General features: G+C 40.7%; 1 protein-coding gene across 8 annotated transcripts in view; it reads left to right on the top strand.

Moving 5' to 3' along the window:
* Positions 1-22290, top strand: part of LOC130174297 (IQ motif and SEC7 domain-containing protein 1-like) — a 90860-nt gene extending 68570 nt beyond the window's left edge. For 5 of the 8 annotated variants that reach the window (XM_056384000.1, XM_056384001.1, XM_056384003.1 and 2 more), the window contains 13 exons: positions 6797-7076; positions 7411-8690; positions 9293-9454; positions 9761-9883; positions 10327-10493; positions 10822-10961; positions 12173-12202; positions 13979-14104; positions 14236-14335; positions 14585-14746; positions 15128-15304; positions 17027-17076; positions 18428-22290. In XM_056384000.1, coding sequence (XP_056239975.1) covers positions 6797-7076; positions 7411-8690; positions 9293-9454; positions 9761-9883; positions 10327-10493; positions 10822-10961; positions 12173-12202; positions 13979-14104; positions 14236-14335; positions 14585-14746; positions 15128-15304; positions 17027-17076; positions 18428-18964 — 3334 coding nt within the window. In that variant the 3' untranslated portion in view covers positions 18965-22290. Of the gene's footprint in view, positions 1-340; positions 770-5366; positions 6278-6796; positions 7077-7410; positions 8691-9292; positions 9455-9760; positions 9884-10326; positions 10494-10821; positions 10962-12172; positions 12203-13978; positions 14105-14235; positions 14336-14584; positions 14747-15127; positions 15305-17026; positions 17077-18427 lie in introns of those variants that run through there. The other 3 variants (XM_056384007.1, XM_056384004.1, XM_056384008.1) reach the window with 3 other exon arrangements.
* Positions 22291-27093: the final 4803 nt, after the last annotated feature.

A 27093-nucleotide genomic window follows, 5' to 3' on the forward strand; every position in this document is an offset into this window, starting at 1 on the left:
TCTCCATTCCTTTATCTACTATACCTATATGTACCAAACTGGATCAAGCTGTCACTCTCTTCCCCCTCCCTCCTCTCTGGGCTTTTAGCGCCTAGCTTTATCTTTCATTCCTAGCCATGCTGTCTCGAGCTCTCCCTTTTCATGTTTTCACATTCTCTGATAAAATGGCTGAAAAATTTAATTTTCTTTTCTATGTCACTCACTCCAGGGTCATTTGTGTGCCTCCTCCTTTGCACGATTAATGTTGTGCAGGAGGTATTTCATCCCCTTCTCTCTCTTTCTACCCAGCTACAGAGCCACCACGCTCTCACACCCTCTCTCCCCTGCACCCCGCCCCCTTCCATACGGCTCAGGGCCTGGCAGAAACCCACACTCCCGTCTCTGAGCCTCCGCCCCCCCTTATACTCCTACTAGCCCGGCGCACCGAGGACAGAAAGGAAGAAAGAGAAAAAGAAAGAGCCCCACTTGTCTGTCAGAGATTACAGACTGCCACTAACCGACCATCCACGCCTACCATCCATAGGAAGCTGCTTTCTCAAGGCAAAGAAATGGGAATGTCTGTGAGGAGCAGAGAGCTACAAGCTATAGTAGATGGCAGTTCTGTGATCTGTATGTCTGTTAGAGAAACCTTTTAGGCAGCAATGGGGACTGGTGAGTGGGACCACTAATGTTTGGAGTACATCGTCTTGTGAGTGCCGGGCAGCATGTGGTGTTTGCAGTGTAATTCAGAGAAGACCCAGTCACTGCTGGAGCTGGAGCTGAATGGCTGGTAAGAGTAATAGGAGAGTGTAAAATGCGAGTGTGTTTATTGTGTGTGTGTGTGTGTGTGTGTGTGTGTGTGTGTGTGTGTGTGTGTGTGTGTGTGCGCACGTTGTCATTGGTTGAGGTTACACCAAGCTGCAAGAGCTCATAAGGCTTTGTTTAATAAACAGCAGAGAGACGGTACATGCGTGCTTCTGAAAAGAGCACGACTCACACACTGTATTAAATGGCTTCTTATGTTTGTTTGGTTTGTTTTGGGTTTTTTCTGGCATAATCCACACTTGAAGATGACAGGATTAATGTGAAACTTCAAGCAAAGTCATGAGGATCAGGAATTTTAAAGTGGGGTCTGCCATTTCGACTTTGACGCCCTTACAATGGAAAACAGATCACGTCTCCCTCTCTGAGTCACTGCATGTGTGTGTGCTATCATGGTGTGTTTAGTCTTACTGTACAGAATCCATGTGTGAGTTGGATTCCCCCCCCCCCAACACCTCCCACCCCCCTACTGCTCAGTTGAAGGGCATTCCTGCGGTGTGTCGTGGCCCTCCCGCTTACTGGCTGTGACTGTGTGGTTTTTCATAGTCCGATCTTCAAGGGCAGGTGCTGAGTGCGGAGGAGAGTTCAATTATTCATTACTGAGAGATAATGACAGCAGCTCTGTTGTAGTTGTTGTTGTTGTTGTTGTGTTGAGTCTTGACAGGAGGGAGGAGGGGGAGGAGGAAGGGGGGATGCTTTGACTCAGACAGAATGAGGCCTGGCAGTTAACAAGGGAGTAATATTGATTTCTGATTACTTTAATTAACAAGTATGTGGATGGCATTAACAAAACATCAGTCAACTGCTCATCACACGTGCGTAGCATCTGTGCTACGCTAACAAAGCTTAAGTCATCTTGGAAAACTGTGCAAAGCTGTGCAACTTGATTATGAATCAGCTTATGATCACTGTTAATAAGCATAACAATCAATAATCAGCAGACTTCATGTAGTAAAAATGTGGTGACTTTCATTTATCCATCAAAATGTTAAGACTGCCAATGACCCTGAATAGGTTGTGATAGTCGGGGGTGACTAAAGGTAAACTAAATCAAATACCATTGTGATTGCACATTACTTTGCTATTTAAGATGTAATAATAGGGGCAAAGGTTAGAGCTTTTATAAGCAAGTCGAAGCCGTTCAGCACACTGTTGTACATACAGATACATTTAAGTACTGTGAGTTTCAGCTGGGTGGCTTTGCTTTGATAACTGATGTGTCTCTGGCCAGTTTGCATTAGATGCAAGGTGACAGCCTCTGATTTACAGGGACACCAGAGTCCTACAGCTCTCAAACCTAACTATATAACTTACAGTAGTTACCATGACTCACCCGTGAGTCTTACGAGGCTCCAGTCGACTGTCTGCTGTCTGCTACAAACTCTCAAGAGTGATTCTGTCAGTCTGCCGGCCAGCTGAGCTTTCCAGTTTGCAGCTGTGTCAGACAGTAAATCCCCGACCTGCTCCTCGCTGTCTTTTTATTGCTGTTACAAAATCATCCATAAGTTTGGTTATTGGTGCTGAAATGGCCGATACATCTGAGTGTTTACTGGCAGGTTTACCTTTTAATGCTGGACTTCATTAACATGTTACTGTGTGGTCTCCTAACCTCACATCTGTATTTATGAGCTCTCTCTGAGAGAGAGCAAACATCTGCTTTTGTTGTGTTTGGAGCACATGTTGTCGGTGGATTTGGATCGAGAATTTTGATTATGGAAGTCGTGTTCGATTTGATCGGAAAGGTCAGGTCACTGGGTATGTTTGCATACACACATACAAAAAAAAACATAAAGTTTAGCAAGGAAATAGATGCCTCTTCATACCCCGCCTCCTCAACTTCATAGAACAGATCTGACTTACTTAGCAACCATGTCGGGTCCTCCAATTCAATACTGACAATGCAAGAGACTGTAATATGTTGCTCGAGCATCATTTCTTTCAAACATACGTTTTCTGTCTACATGCTCACACTTCCATGAATTGGTAAAGTAATTGGGTTCAAAATAAATCGAGCCACAGTAATTTGATTGTTCTGCATCCTTTAACCAGAAAAAGGCAATTTCATTTTACGTTTACTTAAATGTTTACCAAATCAGATTATTGCCAGAATTGAGGAGTAACCAGGTTACTGTTACATGCATGTAAGTGCATTGCTTGTTGGAGGATATGTCTACGTATATCCAGCATATTTCTCATTTTAATGGTATTTAGAGTTCACAGGTGAATGGGGAATTCAATTATGCTCTCTTAAACTTATATAAACAAACCAAAAAAAAAAACATCTTAAAATTTGTGGATTCTGTGCCGTCGTTTGGGAGTTATGTTAGTTCCACACTGCAGCTTTCTCTTCCTCCGTAGCTCCAGCCTGCACTTCATTAGCCTTGTTCTATTCCCAGAACTCCTGTAGATGTGACTCCTCTTTTCCGGGACGGAGGAATGTTTCTCCCCCAGGTCCGACTGATGGAATGGGTTGAGGCCTGGACAGGGGCCTGGGCCTGTTTGTTCAGGATGTGTTGAGAGGGAAGAAGGGAGGAAAGAGAGATGGTCGATCCCCCGCCCCCCTCACCCCCTTTACTCCCCAACTCAACCCCCCAAATCCCTGGATCCCATGGCTGAAAATCACTGCCAGCTGAGCTGACATGCTTATCCATGCCTACATCGGAACTAACGGGGGCTCCTGGTGGATAAAGAACCAGACGGAGGGACAGACATCGTTAGCTTGCAGTTGCTATTATAGTGAGGTCATATTTCAAGGGCTGAACTGTCACCACCAGGAAGCAGTCTTGAGACAGCCGTCATTGCTTCATCCAACAACAGCGGCTCTGAGTTCTGTCTGAGCCATGTGTTGAAACGCCTCCTCTGTGCAATAATGTCACGTAACGTCCTGCTCCGCTGCAGTTCACTCCCTCTCTTTTCCCTTTCAAAATCCATTACAGCTTAAAACATCAGCCCTTAAAATGCTCCTCTCTCTTCCCTTTTTTTCCCCTTTTTTTCCCGCCATCATGAGCAACTGACCTCACCCTGTGGAGTAATTCAGTGACCTCAGAGCAAAAAGTACTGCAGCACTTATTCCCACTGTACGCCCACAATCTGAGTCTGGATGTTTGGTTGGTAGAAAGTGAAGCAGAAAGAACAAAATGGATGGAAAGATGCTGGCTTCAGGTCTCAGTGGGGAAAGGCAAAACCTGTACTTACTTACTTACTTACTTGCCCTTAACTTAAAAATATCAGTATAAAAAAATTAAATAAAATAACAACATACAGGACATACAGGAGAGCAAACCTCAGAGGAACACTGTGGTAGTTATTAAAAGCAGCTTGTAGTTTATTGTGTTTTCATTTATTTAATACAGACTCATTCTCATTCCCACCGCTACATTGCCATATGGGATAAATTGAAACATTAATTTATTTTGGTTCATAAATAATTACAAGCAATTAAGCAAAACAATGGAAAGGCAATTACCCCCAACAAAATAGTTCAGTAGAAAACAAAACAACATAATGAAACTGAGTATCCGCAGCCACGCTAGCTGCTCTGTGAGGCTGTATTTAGACAGCTCTGCTTTGAGGTAAATCTCTAAGCAGACAGACAGTGCATGACTAAAAATGTTTACACCGACTGAACACAGCACAACCTATTTGGCATCAAAAGCAAAGAGCAAACAAAAAGTTACAATACTGTACTGAGCTTTACAAGTGCCAAATTTTTATTTCTGATTAAATTCCTTTTAGCATTTAAATATGCAAAGTGTGCTACATGTTTTCACTTCCTCTGTTTCATAAATGTGACTCTTAAACTGAAATTTAATTCAATATTTTTGAACGTTTCTTTTCCTCTCAAGTCCTAGGCTATAGGATTTTTTTCATTTTAATATGAACATACTCCCTTTCATCATCACTTTATCCAGGCCAGTAATCAAAATTCTAATGAAGAAATCACAAAACCAAAAAAAAAAAAAAATTACCACCGGCTGTATCCTGGTGCTGTGACAGCATGCAAGGTGTGACTTTTAACTCCAGGGACGGCGGCTTCACAGTTTGCCGTGACAGATGGTTGGGGAGATTCGTCCCAGTCGCGATTATGCAATGGAGGATGATTTTCAGTGTGTTGTGCAAGGTTTTATGTTGGTCCAGCAGCATGAAGGCCTTCTCTTTTGGCTGCTCGGTTGTTAAGTGCTGGTCCCTACTTTCAAACATTGTGTGTAGCTGTTGCCCCGAGGGAGTCAGTGAGCATTTGCTTACCATGTGTGTCACCGTGGCCTTGACTGACACTGAATGGGTCATCTCCTCTCTGACAGAGGAGGCCACTTCCTGTGATGCACAAGAGCTCACTCTGCTGCAGCATTTGGTTGAATTAAAAACCTGCGCTTTCTGAGAACATAATAATATTTCCATTTGCATCCAAGCACCATCTTAGCTGTTGGAATCAGATTAAAGATTTTCTGGATGCTGTCGATCTTAATAATTGGTGGGAGTTTTGGCACAACATTTTTTTAATATTTCACCCTCAAATGTTTGGTTGAAAAGCCTTTTTTGGAGAAGAGGTTATTCTCTCAAGTATTTTTGTTGGTCTAGAAAATTGATGTGTCTGAGTCCATGAGTCACATGCGGTAACTTTTTATTTGTATTTAATTTATATTACATTTTTATAATACATTTACACTGTTACACAGGAATCAGCAGACCGAAGGGGACAAGTTGCAGCAAATTAGATTCAAATATACAAAATGACAAGTATGCACTGTAGCATATAGTGGCAGGTTACATGCCTGAGCCTGATATTTTAACTAGGCGTTTAGTAATCATGGCTGTAAATAACTTTTGTAAACATTTTGTTGGCATGCTGTGCTGAGTTAGGTTGCTAATCAGTAAATATATATTCAGTTAAGAGCAAAACATGACATGAGAAACTTACAAAAAATTCAGTTTGAACTTTTGACCATAGTTCCACTTTTTTTTTCACTCCGCACTGTTTGCTGTCAAGCTGTATGTTGATTGGAGGCTGTCTAATGAAGGAAGTGGATTGTGTACACTGTATGGGTGTGTCGAGTCACAGTTCAAACACATTAGTCTGCCAGAGAACGGTGAATGCACTGTACCGTGAAGGAGAAGAAATATAAGTATAACGTTAGTTACTGAGCAGGTGGGCACCACAAACACCCACATCTTAGCTATTTCTGAGGGACTGCTGAAATTGTGTTTGCTGTGTCCTTCTTCTCCAAACTGGACTTTGTATCGTGTATTGGAACAGTGTGTCGTCGCTCCGGCAAACATGATGCAACTCCCATCGGTCACTGATTGGCTCATAATGTCGCATAAACTTTAGTTTCCTGGAGGAGCCTGTGTACTCTGGACTTAACTTGGCTGACAGAATGGTGGACAAGATATGGAGGAAGAGCTGGCAATTTATAGAAAATAGAAGGTCTTTTCGCAATAAGAAACCCTCTAGTAAAACGGCAGAATGTAAGAGTGAGTGAGTAACCTCTTGTTTTCTTTTTCACATTAATTGTGTAAGAGGGAATTTCTGGAAGACGACAGACAAACATCAGGATGTTATCAATACTTGGAGAGTGTTTACGTGGCGTTTGAATTTTCTGCCTGTAGCGCAGCAAAATCTATGGCAGACTGTCATTATTACAAAGATACTGAGCAGCATTAGGCAGCTTACAGTTGAATGAAATGTGGGTACTGTATATCATGAAGGTTAAGAATCAGCACATCCCAGCTTCACTCATTTACACACTCAGTTCACTTGTGTAATGCCATACTCATATATTCTGTAACAGAGACTCAACTACTGATTTAAAGACTTGCTGTTATAAAAGCTTAGGCCATAAGTCCCTGAACTTAAGCTACTTTTCAATCTGACATCCATCATAAGATGGATATGAAAGACAGTTGCAATTAATCTGATGATACTTGAATTCTCATTGTTTAACGCTCTTATTATGAAGATGAAATCTCTAACCATCACTCTGCTCTCTCACTGCAGTGTGGAAGGGGATGGACGGTCCAATGAGAGCGGCCCTTCCCTGGACGGTGGAGCCAGCTATGGCCAGGGCCCGGTGACTCACGGCTCGGCCATCAGCCCCGACCGATTTGACAGCCCGCTTTACAGCCACGGGGTCCAGCCCGGGCCTCAGAGGCCCCGTCGGCCCAAGCTTCAGCACTCACAGTCCATCCTCCGTAAACAGGCTGAGGAGGAGGCCATCAAGCGGTCGCGCTCGCTCTCTGAGAGCTATGAGCTCTCTGCTGACCTCCAGGACAAACAGGTATTCCAAAGCAGCCATGCTGAATAGTTTGTTTTGGAGTTGGTCAAAGTCTTTCATGTTCTCACGACACTAGATTAAAAGTGCTATATGCAATTTTTTACTTGAAATACCATAAATAGTGTGTGGGTTGCTTATCACCAACCCAGCTGTGTGAGATTATTGAATAGAGAAGTTTTATTGTTGGATTGTCACAGACCCACTGACAACTGGGTGAAACAAATTATCAGTAACATCCAGGAGGATGACTTTATAGACCATCTACAGTTAAGAAAAACAATTAAATTTTCCATGGGTGTCACAGTTTCACAGTTGAATCACTCCGTCCTCTCTCCAGGTGGAGATGCTGGAGCGTAAATATGGTGGACGATTCATAACTCGGCATGCAGCCCGCACCATCCAGACAGCCTTCCGCCAGTATCAGATGAACAAGAACTTTGAACGTCTCAGGAGCTCTATGTCTGAGAACCGTATGTCCAGACGCATTGTTCTCTCCAACATGCGGATGCAGCTCTCATTTGAGGGCCCCGAGAAAGTGCACAGCTCCTATTTCGAAGGCAGGCAGGTGTCCATGACGGAGGACGGCACCCCGCTGTCCATGGTGCAGTCTGAATGTGGAGATATAGAGGTTCACCAACAGGCCAACATGGCATCTCACCCACCTCCGCAGAGTGACCTGACGGATGCCATCACGGAGCTGGAGGACGCCTTTTCCCGGCAGGTCAAATCTCTGGCTGAGTCGATAGATGATGCACTGAACTGTCGCAGCCTTCAGGGGGACGAGGGGCCTGACCCCGAGGCCATGGGCTGCTCTGAGGTGGAGAGGGAAGTGCCCTATCAGGTGAAGTCCCACCGCAGGGCAGCTGGACGCATGCACGATGAAACGATGGCATCATATAGCGATGTTACTCTGTTCATCGACGAGGAGGACATGTCCCCCTCTATCGCTCTGTCGAGGTCAGGGGACCAACCTTCCAGCACAGAATCAGACTTGCGGTTGCGGTCAGTCAACTCCTCCCAGGAGTACTGGCCTATTGACCCTAAAGATGAGGGTCGTGACACAGACACAAGCTGCCGCAGCACTCCTTCTCTGGAGTGCCAAGAGCAGCGTCTTAGAATGGACCATCTTCCTTTGTTGACCATTGAACCTCCTAGTGACAGCTCTGTAGAGCTCAGTGACCGGTCCGACCGAGGCTCTGTCAAGCGGCCGCCCGTGTACGAACCCCACGGCCACATCGTAACGTCATCCCAGGCGAGCCCTAAACACATTTCCCACGGACCCCCACCACGAGCTCCCTCCCGTGACGATGACGCACCCCTGCGCCACCGCCACCGCCAGCTGGAAAGCCATCTCGCCATTAACGGCTCAGCAAACAGACAGAGCAAGTCAGAATCCGACTTCTCTGACGGGGACAACGACAGCATCAACAGCACATCCAACTCTAACGACACCATCAACTGCAGCTCCGAGTCCTCGTCGAGGGACAGCCTACGAGAGCAGACGCTCAGCAAGCAGACCTACCACAAAGAGACTCGCAACAGCTGGGACTCGCCCATCTTCAGTAATGATGTTATACGCAAGAGACACTACCGCATCGGCCTGAATCTCTTCAACAAGTAGGTACTCGGCTCTGACGGAGCAGGTGCTTGATCAGTGTGTTTGGAGTGATTAATGTCTCAGTTAGGGGACAAGATGTTAGAGGAGCCTCTTGGACAAATCATTCGCTCACTAGGTGTTGACCTATAAACTGTAATCAGCAGCATTCATATCAAATCCAAAGATATTTTGAAAGATATTTGCATGGAAGAAGAAACTAGGAGCATAACATTGATTAATGAGACTGTAGTGTAACGTTTTTTTTCTCTCTTATACAACTGAAATTGCACCAGCTTTGTTTTATTCTTGCCAGAGAAACCTCTTTTCTTAATCAATGAAAACAAACTTTAATTGAAACTGACACGACAACATGTGAATGACGTCAGCGATGAGAGATTTGGACAGATTGTTTTATGGCTGTGGTCATATTTCACTAACTTTGGTGCAATGCAGCTCAACTTACATCTTTCACTAACAATTATAAATCACTTTATTTTGTATATCCATTTGTGCCAATTATTTTGAGAACTTAATGAACAGTTAAGAGATCATTTTTGAAAATCTTGACCACCATCTAAATACCAGAAAATTAAAGACATGCTGGACATGATGGATTTTTCAGGAAGCCAGAGAAGGGCATCCAGTACCTGACTGAGAGGGGATTCATCCCTGACACACCGGTCGGTGTTGCTCACTTCCTGCTGCAGAGGAAGGGGCTGAGCAGGCAGATGATTGGAGAATTCCTGGGCAATCGACAGAAACAGTTCAACAGAGATGTTTTAGAGTAAGTATTTTTTATTTTCCCCACACGTTGTCCCTAAACTTCAGTAGAGTTCGATAAAAGTGATCAGAGGAAAGACCAAAATTATTAAATGAAAATTAGTGTAAATATACAGGATCCTTGTCCACATGCACATTCCAAAACACAGAAAGACAGTATATACTTTTATAAACACTGAGTGTCCTCCATGGGAGAATCTATGCCAGCTAAGCCTTGTAAGATAAGACAGAATTGGTGATGAGCGGAAAAAAAGATGTATGTATTTTTGTGTTTCATTTTCCTTTCAACATCTGTCTGCTTCTGTACCAGCTGTGTGGTGGATGAAATGGACTTCCAGGGCATGGAGCTGGACGAGGCCCTCAGGAAATTTCAGAACCACATCCGTGTCCAGGGCGAGGCCCAGAAGGTGGAGCGGCTCATCGAAGCTTTCAGGTGCGATGACTCACTCACAGCTGACTTTTCAACACACTGACGATAGAAAAACTGTCATGAAGTGTTGATTATCAGAGATCAGAGTTTTAGGAAAGAAAATAGTGATTCTGCGGTCATACTTACGTATCCTTGAAATGCAATATGTCTGCTGCCTGTTGGTGGAGGAAGCTTGCTAACCCAGAGCCTTTTATTAAACCACACAGTTCCTGACGACATACTGTATTTTCATACTGTATTTACTGCTTGTTTTCCTGACAGCTGTGTTGTCTAGCTAATTGCTTGTACATAAAGAGAACCAGTTCTAGCATCACTTCTGCTTTTCTCAAGCAATGTGCAAAACATTTCCTCACTGTGTGCACAATTCATCCGTGTGTGTTTTGTAATCGAAGTTCGGTCGCAAGTGGAAGGTTTGCTCACGTTGCTCTCCCCTCCCGTGTCTCCAGCCAGCGCTACTGCATCTGTAATCCCACAGTGGTGCGACAGTTTAGGAACCCTGACACCATCTTCATCCTGGCCTTTGCCATCATCCTCCTCAACACTGACATGTACAGCCCCAACGTAAAGCCCGAGAGGAAGATGAAGCTGGAGGACTTCATCAAGAATTTGAGAGGTAATAAAAACAGACTAATGTGAAGATATTATATTTACTCATATTTTAAAATGTGCCACATGTGAAACTCACTCACAGGATATACTTAACATAATATTTGCATACACCTCTAAATTTCACCTCAGGACATATTAGTCATGTACTGGAAAATTTGAGTGCCACCTGCAGTTAAATGATTAGCTTCATTAATTCCTCCTCTCACTTTCCTGTATTTCAAATTAAACCATTTCCCATTTTCCCAATTCTGATCTACTGATACAGCAGCTCCATTTTAATGCAACCTCTGACTTTCACATGGTAACTCATCTCCTCACTCCCTCTGTCCCAGGTGTGGACGACGGAGAGGACATCCCCAGGGAGACTCTGGTCGGTATCTATGAGAGGATCCGTAAGCGAGAGCTCAAGACCAATGAAGACCACGTCTCGCAGGTGCAGAAGGTTGAGAAGCTCATCGTGGGAAAGAAACCGGTGAGTAATGTTTTTTTATGTGTTCTACAAAATTCACTAAAAACACCCGTTGGATCTCTTATTTTATCATTTTCATCACAGGGCATGACTCCAGGCATGAGGTGTCTTTGGCTCAGGAAATGCATACAGTGTTGAATATTCTTTAGTCAGTACTTACACAGCTATATATATATCTTCCCAGAATCACTTTTTATACACAACAATGCCGCTACTCTCCTGATTCTCTAACTCCAAATATAGATAGATTCAGTCAGAGGGAGATTAAGGAAGTCTTTTGTACCTTTGGGTATTGCTGTGCGAATAGGGATTCACGCCTGGGCTTAGACCTTCACGCTGGTGGTTTTAACACACCCAAAGCCCTTGAGCAATGTCGCCCTGTGCTGCAGTCCCATGAAAAATGGGCACATGCTGCCACCTTTCTACATTATAGTCCGCAGCATATTTTAGAGGGAGAAGTAGTTGCAGTGTTTGAACACTGCAATGCCAACCACTGTTTAACCGACCAGCATATGTAACATTGCAATAACCCATCGATTCTGTAATTATTAAGTCAGTTTATATTAAAACTGAACCCGAGCTATTATCACATTTAGTTCTGACTGTGCTCCTGCCCCTCAGGAGCGGGGAAGCAGCATTTCATGCAGTATTCTGCAGGTAATGATGTTTCTCTCGTGTGTGAAGGTTAAAAGTGTGATTAACCTATGCAGCCTCAGGGAGAGGCTTGTCTTGTTTCAGTCTGTTTCCAGTAGGCTGGAATCTCTTCTGCTCTGCCAGTAATAATTGAATGTATTGAAAAATGATCCCTCGTCACCATTTAGCAGCAGAATTCAAAGCCCAGGTGGTTAAAGCTCTTTAACATTAAAAAAAAAAAACACACATTGAAATACCTCCCCATAATAATCTGGTCCACTGGTGCTGCACACAGTGAGCTTCTAGAAAAGGATCCCTCCACAGTTCTCATTCCAGCATCATTATAGACTCCCTCGAGTCTGGCAGCAAAGAAAAACGCCAACTTGTATACAGAAGTGATGAGGGTGCATGCCTCTTAATGGCCACTTCGGTAGGCTAAAGGTGTACAGCCTGTAAGGAGAAATCCTTACATGGGCTCATTAATAAGAGTGATTACATTTTGTCATGCTATCGGAGGCAATAGTATAAATAATCTAAACATAACAGCTGCATATAACATTATCTTTGTCTTCTGTTTTTAGATCGGATCACTCCATCACGGCCTGGGATGTGTAAGTAGACTAAATAAACATCAGTCATTCTATATTTGATCATTTTTCCTTCGTCATTTTACTCTATGTGCACAGCTTTCTGCCTCTGTCCATGGACATTGCAGTTAATGCACATCACGCTGGTAGTTTTAGAGTCAGATTACCTACAAAGGCAAGAATGTTTGGCCCCCTCCGAAGCTTCACATCTGTTATGGAGAGATGAGCAGTCATTGCTGGACCCTGTCGACAGAATGGGCAGACATGAACTCTTAGGCAGCGTTTAGAGAGTCTGTGCTCAGCAGGGTGCACGCCACACTGATGCCTCTCTCTTACGCAATATACTGCATTTGGCCTATTTGTGTGGAGATGATTAGTAATTTTTAAATCTCTCTCAAAAGTTTGAGTTAGCTCTGTTAGCATTTGCTTCCTTTGCATCACATACATTATATAGTACTCGCCATCAGTACTTCTTTTTGACTTGTTTTCTTGTGTGTCAGGGCACCTCAGAGTTCTCATTAATAGTGTAACAGTTTACATCAGTGCATAGGGTAATCTATATAACGATGAAAGTAACTATAGCAACAGTACTTATGCTTCATGCTGGTGAAAAAAACTTAATGTGTTAAAAGTGACGACAAACAACATGGATTTTGTTTATTTGGTTTCTCATTATTTGTGCTAATACTCTTCCTACTACTCCTTTACATTATAAAATATACAATACACAGGAAAATAATAAAGACGGCCTATTTTTCTGCAGCGAGTCGTCATGGTATTCACATGGCAAGGTTTCCTGATTATACATCTTCCTGCTTCTCGTTTCAGTCTTCATTGCCAACTGGTTTTTTTATATGAGATCATGTATTGTTGCTCATGCATTAAATCATTTGCGGTAACACATCATCCCACATATAGCGTCACTCCTTGTTCTATTACAACTCAACAGTTTTCCCTTGAGTCTTGATCTAATTATTGTTGTGCTGATTTTTGAATAGAAATGCTCTTACTCTCAGGATTCATGTGGTCTGCTTATGAACAGCGAAAGAGAATGAATTACATCTTTAAAGGATAAAGATGGCGATATTTTATATTTTTGTTATTGTCACCAAATCCAAAGACAAAACAACAATGCGTTAGTCAGTCTATCAATAATACTTTCCTAACTTGTCATTGGATCTCAACTTCCAGCCTTCCCAGTCCCACTGGAGACGTGAATCTTTTAAAAACTGGGCCTGAGTATACACTTTATATTCAGTTTCTTCAATTTGTTAAAACAGCTGTCCACTGTAGTTTTTAGCTAGCGTTACTCTGTCTGAAGTAAAGTGCATCTGTGCATTTGTTTAGTACTGTTTACAGCAGCGGGACCAAGTGTCTGAGATCAACTCAAAATCATCTAAAGACCATGTTTAGAAGGAAATGTCGCCCAGTGCAATGATATGACTCACTGATGCGTTTTTAACCATTTTTGGAGGCACAGAGGACTGAGCCATTTCACACTTTGGCAACACAGACAATACTTGTGAGCAGGATCAGTTCCTTGTTGGCTCATTATTTCACGGTACACACTAATTCAACAGGAGTATCCAAATATCAGCACATCTCCCCATACATCACTCTGGATCTGCGATGAATGCAAAACACATAGGTGGAATAACTTAATCATCCTTTGGCTGCACCTTCCTCAAATTCTGCTCAGGGGGAAAAAGTGACTTTTGTTACTTTTTATCTTGTGGACTGAGGCCATAATAACCTCTGAAGTGTTGCTATCTGTGCTCTTTTTTTTGTTATTCTTTGTAGGTGCTGTCACTGCCCCATCGCCGGCTGGTGTGTTATTGCCGCCTGTTTGAAGTGCCAGACCCCAACAAGCTTCAGAAGCTGGGCCTGCATCAGCGGGAGATCTTCCTGTTCAATGACCTCCTAGTGGTAAAAGTCCTTTTCCACCTCTCCTCTCCTCTCCTCTCCTCTCCTCTCCTCTCCTCTCCTCTCCTCTCCTCTCCTCTCCTCTCCTCTCCTCTCCTCTCCCTTTAGACCAACCTTTCTCTGCATTATTTCAGGTAACCAAGATTTTCCAGAAAAAGAAGAACTCAGTGACGTACAGCTTCAGACAGTCCTTCTCTCTGTACGGGATGCAAGTCATGCTGTTTGAAAATCAGTGTAAGTGATGCAGGGCGTATTCTTTTTTTTTTTTCATTTTCTATAGCATGTTAGCTGACAGTGTTTACATCACAGGGTTTGATTTATCACAGTAACACATCTAGCCCAAATGGGGAAGTCAATCCGATGGGCTGTGACATTGTTTATACTCTACGAACTTCAGACAGATTCATCCAATATGTTTTAACTTGGTTTTGATCAATGGCCCTTGTTTAAAGTTCTCTCCCTCTCTGTTTGCCATCGCCCCAGATTACCCAAATGGAATCAGACTTACATCAGCGATACCAGGTGCGGACATCAAAGTCCTCATCAACTTTAACGCGCCCAACCCCCAGGACCGCAAGAAGTTCACTGATGACCTACGAGAGTCCATTGCCGAGGTCCAGGAAATGGAGAAATACAGAATAGAGTGTGAGCTGCCCTTTTCTTTTACTCCCATCCCCCTCTTACCCTGTCTACCTCAGGCTGTATAAAGTAGAAGGGTATGGTCCTCATTACTCAACTGTGGCAGTTTACGAGGCAGAATGTTTACAGAGTTCACAGGATGGCGAGCTAAAGAGAGACCCTTTTTTTTTTTTTTTTTTTTTTTTGGACATTCAAAAGGCAATTCAGCTGTGACCTGAAAGCAGGATGTTGGAAATTATGTAGATCAGTAGTGGACGTTCATGAGTTTCAGACAAACCAAAGGTGGCTGAATACATCACAGAGAAGCTTTAAAGTCAGTTCTCTGGTCAGAGTGAGCTGCAAAACCACTGCCACTTATCTCAGTCTTTCCTTGGCTCCTTTCCACAGCTGAGCTGGAGAAGCAGAAGGGGGTGGTGAGGCCCAGCATGTCGCAGAGCTCCGGTCTGAAGAAGGAAGCTGGCAACGGGAGCATGAACCGCGCCAGTCTGGATGACACCTATGCCATGGGAGAGGGCCTGAAGAGGAGCGCCCTCAGCAGCTCCCTGCGAGACCTCTCCGAAGCAGGTACAGCCAAAATGTCTTTGTCTGTTTAACCAGCCGGTTCTTTCATGGAGAAGTGTTCTCCTTCTGTCATCCGCCTCTCTGTGATGACACCAAGGGGATAAAAAAATAGCAAAATGTTGTTTCACGGCACCATACATTGATTTCAGAGTTCTCCCCTTTTAAATCCACTATCTAACTCACTCATGACTGGATAGCTTGGTCTAGACAGTGTACTTTGTTTTCAAGAGACTTAAGGTGTTGCTGCACCGTTTTACAATCCAAAGACTGAATACAGACCTATTTGAGAAGAGGCTAATTGTTGAGAAAGTTGAGATCGATTTTTTCTAGATCTGTCTTCTCAGTGATGAATGAAATTGATGGGCAGTTGTCACCCCTGATCATTTGGATGAGTTTACATTACATTCCCATTCATGTTTTTATCGTCACTTTTTTATTTTTATTTTTTTTTACTCAGCACTTCCGCATTCTTAAGTTTGTTTTTATCCAAACACATTTCACGATAATATTATGTTTTACTCAAAAACCATGTGGCATTTCCTCTCATGTATATTTGTGAACCAAACAAATCAGTGCTGATGTTTACCATTCTTAAGCAGCAACAAGATCAAGATTTAGTTTCAGTCTTGGTGTTAACAGTCATTTCACATCCATGAATATCAGTGTTTAACACAGCCGCTGTGTCTCTGAAGCAAGAATACATTTTCATTCATTACAGATAACAGCTTTGTGAAGTTATTGGGTGATTAACTTGATAACAAAATGAAATCCAGTCAGGGGTCTGCCTCACTGATACTTGCTTTGTTCTTATGATCACTTCTTCAATGGGAAATGATAGGTCAGACAGTGAAGCAGTCTGTAGAAGTTTCCTCCGCCCTCCTGTCTCCTGTGGTTTTTTTTCCGACACAGGATGTGGCATGTTAGTGGGGTCATTTTTGTTAAGTGTTTTCATTTTGTTTTGTTTTTTCCTGCCATACTCCATTTCATGTGTATTTACTGTGTTTTTTTTCTCCATACACATCAGGTATTTTCCTGTTTATGTGTGATTATTGGTCATGTATCATTGGCTGAGTGTGCCTAACAACGGCAAAAGTGCTCTGTTCGCCCTCAGACCTGTATATGCCTGTACATCCCATGTGCAACAACCACTGTATTGCTTTTGATGTGTCTCCTCCTTTGTGACTGTCACTGAGACTGGCTACCTTAGACCCCTTCAGAAAATCTACATCTGGTGGCAACATTAAGAACGAGTTGTCATAATTTTATCAAGAGAAAAAATCTGGGAAAGAAATTTGTGTAGGCATCAACCCTGAGCAAAGTTTTTATAAGTATCCCGCAATCTTTTGGTAAAACATTTTCCTGGTCTTAAAAAAAAAAAGATCGTCCAGGAAAACATATTTGCTGAGAAAATGCATTCAAAATTTTTTAGAGCCGCCAGTACGAAGTGCGTTTTAAAACTTAACCCACTGAAATTTCAATGCAGCTTTAGTTTCCAACCTGAGTGAAGATGTGACTTCACTGCACAGTTAGCCACAGTACCACCTGTCACCCACCACACTCCCAGACCTGAACGCCCTCTCCCCCTTCCCGCCCATATTTGGACCTTTACTCACAGTCACAATCCATTGCACTGCCCCCTACGGGACGGGTGGGCGGCCTAAACGTCTGTAGTTGATCCAGGAGTTCTGTCGATCTCTAATCTGTGGTATTGCATGTCTCGGGCAGGCAAGCGGGGGCGTCGCAGCAGTGCAGGATCACTAGACAGCAATATGGAAGTAAGTTTGAAGCAGCTGGTATCCAAGCTACTCTCTATGTGATGATGTGCACTGTGAAAACACACCATTTATTTTTGGTCTTACACCTTTGCTTCATAGACTCAGTCCATTTGTTTGGATCATTTATTTTTCTTCCTGGGATGCCTTATAACCTGCTTGCCTCAGTTAGTGTGCATGCGTGGGTTGCCTGCCTCTGATCGTGCCCCTTTTTTGGAAGCCAGAGATCTCCTGTTTTGGTCATTGGTTATATGACCGATATACACTTTATCTTCAAACAAGCATGACTCTACTAATCCCTCCTCTAATCCTTCCCCTTGTCGCCTGTCTCTGTCTTTCATTCAATCACATCCAAGCGGTTTTCATTTGGTTCTTCTTCTCTGTGGCAGGGTGGTAGCTCTGTGAGACTCTAGAAAACAGTACAACTCTCCTGCAGCCCCTCTCCCTGTCCGGGTCTTTCTTTTCTTTTCTTTTTTTCTCTTATCCACAACTTCTCTTAAATGCTGTAAGGTTCAGGGAGGAACGTAGCCTTCATAGTCAGAGTTCTACAGATGGGTTTCACACGGACCTCTACAGATGTGGATTTCATTCATTCATCTTTCACTCATTTCATGTGTCCATGAGTTCATGTGTTGGGTTGAAGTCTGGGACCCTGAAAATTTCATTCTGCTTTCAAAGTCGTCGTATGGTCTTTCTCCAGTCTTAGATGAAGCATGTGCCAAAGCAGGGAAAAGATTTTTTTTTTGTAGGAGAATTCATTCCTGGTTAGTGAGTAGTGTTGGACCAGAGCAGGGGGGAAAGTGTCCAGGCCTGTTGTGAGGTCTGCACACAAGAGCTTAGTTCCTTCTGCCCTCTGACGTCTGGTTGAATGCTAATGTGTGGATGATGAGTTTGCCTGTCACATCCTCTGCATGTGGAAACTATGCCTCCATTGATTATAACATGTTGCATGTGTGACTCTTAGAGGGTTTGGCACACTGACTGACTGCAATGAAGATGAAATGTTGTCTTTTCTGCCCTTGTTGATGTCTCTAATGGTAATAACTCTTGTTACAGATTTACTGTTTCAGGCCAGTTAGCTCCTTAAACAACAGAGCTCCTTTGAATACAGGCTCCTTTCATCGGGAAGTGTTTGCCCAAGCTGAAATATTCTTAGTGTTGCTGCTGCCTATCATGACAACATTTTTAGTTTCTCATTTGCATGCCCTATAACATTTTGCTACTTGTTTACCTAAAATAAGACAAGTGTGAATTCATCCTGCTGGTGCCTTGCAGCTGTAGTTTAGTAGCTGTTGTGCAGTAGCACTCGCACAGTATCTGACGGACATGCTGTTGCCTTGTTTCCTTCCTGCAGGGGTCCATCATTAGCAGTCCACACACACGCCGGAGAGCCACCACGCCGCGTGAGGGCGCACCCCGCAGCCATCCCTCCATCCCTAACTCAGCATCGACTTCCATCCTCGGGTCGCTCTTTGGCAGCAAGCGAGGCAAACCGCCATCCCAGAGCCACCCCCCTTACCCTCCAGCCGGCCACCCCACCCTCATATCCCATAAGCCTCACCCGACAAACCTACACCACACAGCACAGGCGGTGCACGCAGTGCAAGCCCAACACCAAGGTCATCACCCCCAGTACTGCCAAGTCCCGCAGAACCCACCGCCTTACCACCACCACCACCACTACCACCCCCCTCCCCACACGCAGTACCACCAGCACCCAGCCTACACCTCACATGCACACCAACACGCCCATTCACAGCACAGCCATTACAGCCAGCATTCCCATCACACATCACACTCCCAGCACGGTACCCACCACCACAGTCAGCAAGCGGGTTCAGCACCTGGCGGACCCAAACCCAAACACAGTGGCATCAGCACCGTAGTGTGATGCTCCTAACACAGAGAGGAGGAAGCGTGGAGGGGACTGAATGAAGGAGGGACAATTGCTTACACCAAAGGGACTGACAGCATAACTCTATGGCCTGTCCACTGTGTTTTACTGCTGCTGTGATGGAAACCAATCACACGCAGTCACCTTTTTCACCTCGAGGTCCAACAAATATGCAGGATGGAAATCGGACTCAAATCTTCCACTAGGGGCCTTTTACTAGTTTGCCTGATCATGGGCTTGGCCCTGTCAGGGTTTTGGGTTGGGGGTGCGGGGGGGGGGGGGTTCTGTACAGGAAGATGCTCTTTGTTTTCCACACACACATACACACACACACACACACACACACACACACACACACACACACACACACACACACACAAACACACACACACCACCCGGCCGTGTCGGCTGAAGAGAAAATGGGTTTTTCTCACCAAGTCGCTCCCCACTGCTTCACCCCCTCAATAGCCTGTCTTACCTTCATGTAATCAGGAGGGAAGACGACCTGAGACGAGAACATGGCTGACTTGTTTTCTCTGTCACAGTGATGGCATAATTTCTTGTGCACAGCCTTTTTCGGAAGTCAACTCTCAACTCTTTGGTTTGCAGATCCTCCCATCATACGAATGCTATTTGTTGTTGCCTCCCGTAGAGCTCATATGTAGTGAAGAACCTAGGTATAATCATTTCACACTAACTTAAATCAAAGGACAGGTAAACAACTCTGAGTCAACCATCTCAGTCATAGTAGTTCTAGTGCTGTATTTACTGTAGATGACAGCTATATGTGTTGTCTCCTAGCTCTCATAAATAAATGTGCCAATTATTAATGCATAATCTATTTAGTCAAGACTTCATGTACAGTATATATTGTGCGTAAAGTAATTTGTAACATTATACTTACAATTATTATTATCAGCAAAAATGAATTTTATCAGTATTATACTGACTCTGTGGTAACGGGATGTAGATCTGAAAGGAGTGAACTCCCATTCAGTCCAGCCTATAATCTATTCTGGAATTCTTGCCTTTCAAATGGATCAGACGGAGCCTCTGGATGGCAGCTGTTGCATATGGGCCTCGGAAATTGCTGTGCTGTCGCAGCTGAGGCCTCGAAGCCGACTTCCTGTCAACTCTCACAAATGATAAACTGGGCTGATTGGTTGTTTTAATCTCAGCTTACGTCTCGCACTGTGGCTGTTTAAACTAAAAAAAAAAAAAAAAAGTAACGAAGATCAAGAGTGAAAAGACACTCTGCAGCTCAGTTCATGTTATAGATGGACCCACAGAACGTGTTGAACATGTCAGAGTCTGTTGCCTTTAGCATATACAACAGCTGCTCTCTCCTGACTCCGCAAATCAAAAACAATAATACCTTTCAAATCTTCTTTTGCCTTGTTTAGTATATTTTTTTTATTCACCAACGAGGTTTGGTGAGTGAATAAAATCGGTTCTTACATAGTGAAGTATTTTTTTCATCGTTTTTCTATCATGTGTGCAATATCTTTGTACTGATTTTGTACATTAAGAACAAGCAAGGTGTCCCTCCAATTTGTGCGTTTTTCATGTTGCATCATTATTTATTTATTTTCTTTTTTTTGTTTTTGACCCCCTGTCAGAGTCTTTCAGTAAATTAATGTGTGGCTGTCCTCGTGGTCTTACGAGCGGTACAGACTTGGAGTTCAGTAGAATGTCTAGTGAGTGATATTTTTTTTGTTTTGTTTTGTTATTTTTGCATGTAATGTTATTGATGTGAGGCTATCCTCTGCACATTGTATAACAAAATCAGTGTTACCATAGCAAGTTTAAGTGCAATCATGTTCAGAAAACGCAGACTTGTACTTAAGAGTGGAGATAAGTCTGTTATCTTGTTGTCCAGGATGAGATTCAGGTGAAAAAAAAATATCTTTTTTCATTTAAGAATATATAAATACTTACTTATACAGTTCACAGTAGAAAGAGGAATGTGTGTATATATTTTAATAAAAAGGAATATGCTTCTCTTTGGGCTGAACAGAAATATTTTGCTGGATAAGCACATATGAAAGAACACTTTCATTTTTTTCAGGAAATGCAGTTATAATATACAAAATGCAAACTGAACAAAGGAACTGGGTATATGTAAAGAATAACTTTCTACATTCTACAAATAAGAGTCTATTTAGTGTGTAAATTAGTGACGGTAATCTGTTTGTCCCAATATTCAGGTTGTAAATGTATTTTAACATTCACAAAGAAAACCATCGCCATAAGTCAGGCTTACTCTCACACATTAACAAAGAAGGTTCAGATGGCAGACATATCACATGTGGGACATTAATGATCAGCTGAATGTGTGCTTCCATTGTTTCCATTTTTTTTTACTACAGTTCTGAAATCTTGGGATGATGTAAAACCGAGGAATCTGTTTCTGTTATTTTAGTGTGTGTTGTAGTGCTTCCAGTGTCTACAGTCATTCTTTGTGAGAAAGTACCCCAACAATGCACTGCATGGATCTGATGCATCATGTGTCCTATTCACTGTGAGCTGATGGGATAGAAAAAAAAAAATCAGCCTATAAATTTTGACTTCTGCTTTGGTTTTGACTCATTTGGACTTTTCCTGATGTTGACGTGTTCTTGTTGTTTCATGTTAGGCTGGTAGTTATTAAAGCTCAGCATGCATTTCATCAACAAAGCCATTGTGTAAATTACAAACATAAAGAACATTGCACTTCTGTTGCTGAGGGCTCTCATCGTGTAAATATGGGATTTTGATGTGTAAACTGAAACTGTGTGGTAGGAGGGTTTATCTTTATGAAGCTGTAAAGGGACCAAGACAAGGGGCTGTACATAATGTGTATATGATCAGTACTCTATTCTGATATCTGCAGTCAAGATCAGGATGTATATACATCACCTCATAGATGGATGTGAGGGGTGATATATGAACATATCGATTGTCTCAGCCTCCAGCTGTCGGGAATTGACATTTGCTGTAGAAATAAAAAAAAAAATGACTGTTAGAAAGTTTGTTGCCATTTACATCCAGCTCTCTTTTCATACATGCAACCCCCCCCCACACACACACACACACACAAACACATACATACTGTACACGCGGACACACGTACACACATCCTGCTGCAAGCTGTTCAGTGTGGCGTGAGACACATTTTTAAAAAAAAAAAAAAAAAAAAAAAAAGGAAAGACAAGAACGGCCTCATTTATATGTGCATTCTGTTTGTACAGTGAGTAGTGAGTCAGTAAAGACCCCAGTTATTGTAAAACTTCAACTGTGACAATGTTGAGAACGCAAAATAAATGAATATATGACTTATGGTACGCATGTGTTGTTTTTGCTCTGCTGTGTTTTAACCATTCACTACACACTACTTTATCTCATCAAGTAAAATTGTTTTTATTCCCTTCTTTTTCTTTGTATACTGTATTTCCCATTAGAGCCTTATCTTTAGGCTCTCATATCTTCCACTTCCAGGCTCCAACAATACTTTTCCACTAGTGTTAGAGCATTTCCTACGGGGGACAGGCTACAAAATGAAAAAGAAAATCTGTGGCATTACACCACCTATGGGTGAAAAGAGATTCTGCCACACAGTTCCTCCATGGATCACCTAAACTTACCTTTAAGATTTAAACCCATTCTCTGAAGCTGTGGAAGTGTGGCTCTTTTTTACTTGGATCTCTGGTATTCTGCCTCAATATACAGTATGTCCATTCTGCTTTTGTATCTCAAAATTTCCATGAAAAAACTTTTTTTTTCTTTTGACATTCAGAAATGCCAATAAGCAAATATAATATATGTACATTTGTTGAATCTACATGTATGAAATTTGTTTACATATGAAGTAAAATCATATATGTATATACATTATGGCCTAAATATGTAAAAATTACATGCGAAACCTGTTGGAAATTAGAACAATATCATATTTGACATGTATATCTAGATAATATATCATAAGTTTATATTATAGACATACTGTATGTTACATAAATATATATCTATCCAAGCCTGTAAATATATATTCATTATATATGTAAATATAAAAGATAGATGTGTATGGTTAAATTTAATAGGACGATTTTAAGAAAATCATATACAAAGATATAGAATTTAAATAATCATTTTGTTTTAATAAAGTTGCATTTTACTATGAGTTATAAATGTATATATTCATATATCCAGAGGATGTGTCATGAAAATATATCCTCTTATACATGACACATATGAAAATGTAAAATCACTCTTGATATAGGGACAAATCTGTCATATATATGCCATAAGTCATAGTATAGTAAGGCATGAAAACGTCATGATATAGTAAGGCATAAAAAGTCATAGCATAGTAAGGTGTTACATTCCCCCGCCATAGGTGAATGTAGTTGTGTGTTGTGGGTAGGGATGCAATCTATGCTTCTCTGGAGGTGCTGCAGGACTCACCCCTAGATCTTCCCTGCTTTTTGGTGGAACTACAGCAGATTAATCAATCAATGGGCTATATAAGGGACTGAGGAGCTGCATTTCATCATCTCTCTGCCATGCTACCTGTTGCCTGCCCTCTACCTGTCTGTGTGATTTGTGAATGCACGTTCTGTGCCTGCCAGTACTTTTTATTTGGTAAATTTGTTTAAGTTTTTGACTAAGAAGAAACAGCCAAGAAGCCTGTAGGGGAGAGTTGCCATTTTATTTTAATCCACTTTTTCTACTGTTTTTTGAGATTGTCAGGGAGGTCAGTATTTTAACCTTTTCTTTTGTTAGTATGATCATTCTGTTGGTTATTTTGGCCTTGGCTCTTTCTGACATTGTACTGTGCCTCAGGTTGGAAATAAACCTTTCAAATCCTGAACCTTGTGACTCATCAAATTCTTCATCTAGTTTTATGTTACTCCCATTTCCCCTGGACCTACTTGGGGTCATAACATGAAGTAAAAAAGTCATAAAAACGTCATAGTACATTGAGACATTAAAATGTAATGGTAGAGTAAGAGATAAAGATGTCATACTATGATATAGAATGCAAAGTCATAGTATAGTGAGGCATAAAATGTCATGAAAATGTCAGAGTATAATAAGGCAAAAAAACACAATGGTATAGTAAGCTATAAAATAAAAAACCTCCTTGATTAGTGAGGCAAAGAATGTCATAAAAATATCATAGAAGCCTATAGTAAGACATAAAATTTCATAAGAACGAGTATATAGTATATTAAGGCATAAAATTATAAAAAAAAGTCATAGTATATTATGGCATAAAAATGGTAAAAAAAAACAAACATCATAGTATAGTATGGTATAAAATTGTCTAAAAAGTCATAGTATGGTATGGATTAAAATCTCATAGTATATTATGGCATAAAAATGTCAAAAAAACATTGTAGTATTGTATGGCATGAAATTTTCAAAAAACGTCATAGTATACTTTAACATAAAATGGTGAAAAAACGTCATAGTATAGTTTTAACATAAAAATGTCTAAAAACGTCAAAGCATGGTATGGATTAAAACATAATAGTATAGTATGGCATAAAATTATCAAAAAACGTCATAGTATAGTATGGATTAAAACTTCGTAGTATGGTAAGACATGAAAACATCAAAAAACATAATTCTATATAGTATGGTGTAAAATTGACTAAAAAATTCATAGTATAGTTTAACATAAAATCGTCAAAAATGAAATCGTCAAAAAATATGGCGTAAAATTGACACTAAACATCATAGTATAGAAAGGCACAAAAATGTCAAAAAACCATCATAGTATAGTAAGGTATAAAATTGTCTAAAACGTCATAGTATAGTATGGCATGAAATTGTCAAAAAACCATCATAGTATAGTAAGGTATAAAATTGTCTAAAACGTCATAGTATAGTATGGATTAAACAGCAAAAAACGTCATAGTATAGTATGGATTAAACAGCAAAAAACGTCATAGTATAGTAAATCATAAGACATCATACTAAATTAAGGAATTACAGTTGGCAAACATAACATAACACGCGTGTTTAAGGACTGTGAGAGGAAACCAGATTGCTCTAAGAGAACCCATGCAGACACAAGAAGAACATGCAAACCACTAACAGAACAGCCCCAGACTGGGCTTGAACCCACAACCTTCTCATTAGTATGCAAAAGCTCTAAACACTGCACTACTAACATTCCTTACAACCAAGATATTGTGTGTCAGCTATAAAAAATTCATAATATAGTAATGCATAAAATGTCAAAAAAAGTCATGGTGTAGTAAGGCTTAAAATTATCAAAAAAACATCATAGTATAGTATGGCATGAAATTGTCAAAAAACCTCATGGTATAGTATGGATTAAAACGTCATTGTATAGTATGGATTAAAATGTCATAGTATAGTAAGGCATAAAATTGTTAAAAAAAAACGTCATAGTATAGAATGGCATAAAATTCTCAAAAGACGTCATAGTATAATATGGATTAACGTGTCATAGTATAGTATGGCATAAAAAGTCAAAAAACGTCATAGTATAGTATGGATAAAAATGTTATAGTTTAGTATGGCATAAGACGTTAAATAACGTCATAGTATAGTATGGCAACATATGTCATAGTATAGTAAGGCATAAAACTTCAAAAAACATCATAGTATAGTAAGGCAAAAAATTATCAAAATAAGGCATAGTATAGTAAGACATTAAAATGGCAAAAAACATCATAGTATAGTATGGCATAAAATTGTCAAAAAACGTCATAATATAGTATGGCATGAAATTGTCAAAAGACATCATAGTATAGTAAGGCACAAAATTGTCGAAAAATCTCATAGTATAGTAAAGCATAAAAATGGCAAAAAACGTCATGTCATAGTTTGGCAAAAATGTCATAGTATGGTAAGGCATAAAACCTTAGAAAACTTAATATTACAGTGAGGCAAAAAATTGTCAGAAAACGTCATAGTATAGTAAAGCATAAAAATGGCAAAAAACGTCATAGTATAGTAAGGCGTAAAAATGGCAAAAAACGTCATAGTATAGTATCATATGAAATTGTCAAAAGACATCATAGGATTGGTATGGATTAAAACATCAAAAAACCTCATGGTATAGTATGGCATAAAACGTCAAATAACGTCATAGTATAGTTTGGCATGAAATTGTCAAAAATCATCATAGTATAGTATTGATTAAAACGTCGTTGTATAGTATTGCATAAAAAATCACAAAACGTCATAGTATACTAAGGCATAAGATTGTTAAAAACGTCATAATATAGTATTTAATGAAATTGTCAAAAAACGTCATAGTATAGTAAAGCATAAAAATGGCAAAAAACATCATATCATAGTTTGGCAAAAATGTCATAGTATAGTAAGGCATAAAACCTCAAAAAACGTAATAATATAGTAATGCATAAAATTGGCAAGAAACGTCATAGTATAGTATGGATTAAAACGTCATAATATAGTATGTCATAAAATTGTCAAAAAACGTCATATTATAGTAAGGCATAAAACCTCAAAAAACGTTGTATTACAGTAAGGCAAAAAATGTCAAAAAACGTCATAATATATTATGGCATGAAATTGTCAAAAAACGTCATAGTATATTGTATGGCAACATATGTCATAGTATAGTAAGGCATAAAACCTCAAAAAACATCATATTATAATAATGCATAAAACCTAAAAAAAAAAGTCACAGTATAGTAAGGCAAGAAATTGTCAAAAAACGTCATAGTATAGCATGGCAAAAAATTTCATAGTATAGTAAGGCATAAAACCTCAAAAAACGTCATATTACAGTGAGGCAAAAAATTGTCAGAAACGTCATAGTATAGTATGGCATAAAAATTGTCAAATAATGTCATAGTCTAGTAAGGCGTAAAAATGTCAAAAAACGTCATAGTATAATATGGCAAAAAATGTCAAAAAACGTCATAATATATTATGGCATAAAATTGTCAAAAAATGTCATAGTATAGTAAGGCACAAAATTGTCGAAAAATCTCATAGTATAGTAAAGCATAAAAATGGCAAAAAACGTCATAGTATAGTATATGAAATTGTCAAAAAAGTCATAGTATAGTAAGGCATAAAACCTCAGAAAACGTAATAATATAGTAATGCATAAAATTGTCAAAAGACGTCATAGTATA

This window comes from Seriola aureovittata, chromosome 9, assembly GCF_021018895.1.
Source record: "Seriola aureovittata isolate HTS-2021-v1 ecotype China chromosome 9, ASM2101889v1, whole genome shotgun sequence".
NCBI classification, from domain to species: Eukaryota; Metazoa; Chordata; class Actinopteri; order Carangiformes; family Carangidae; genus Seriola; species Seriola aureovittata.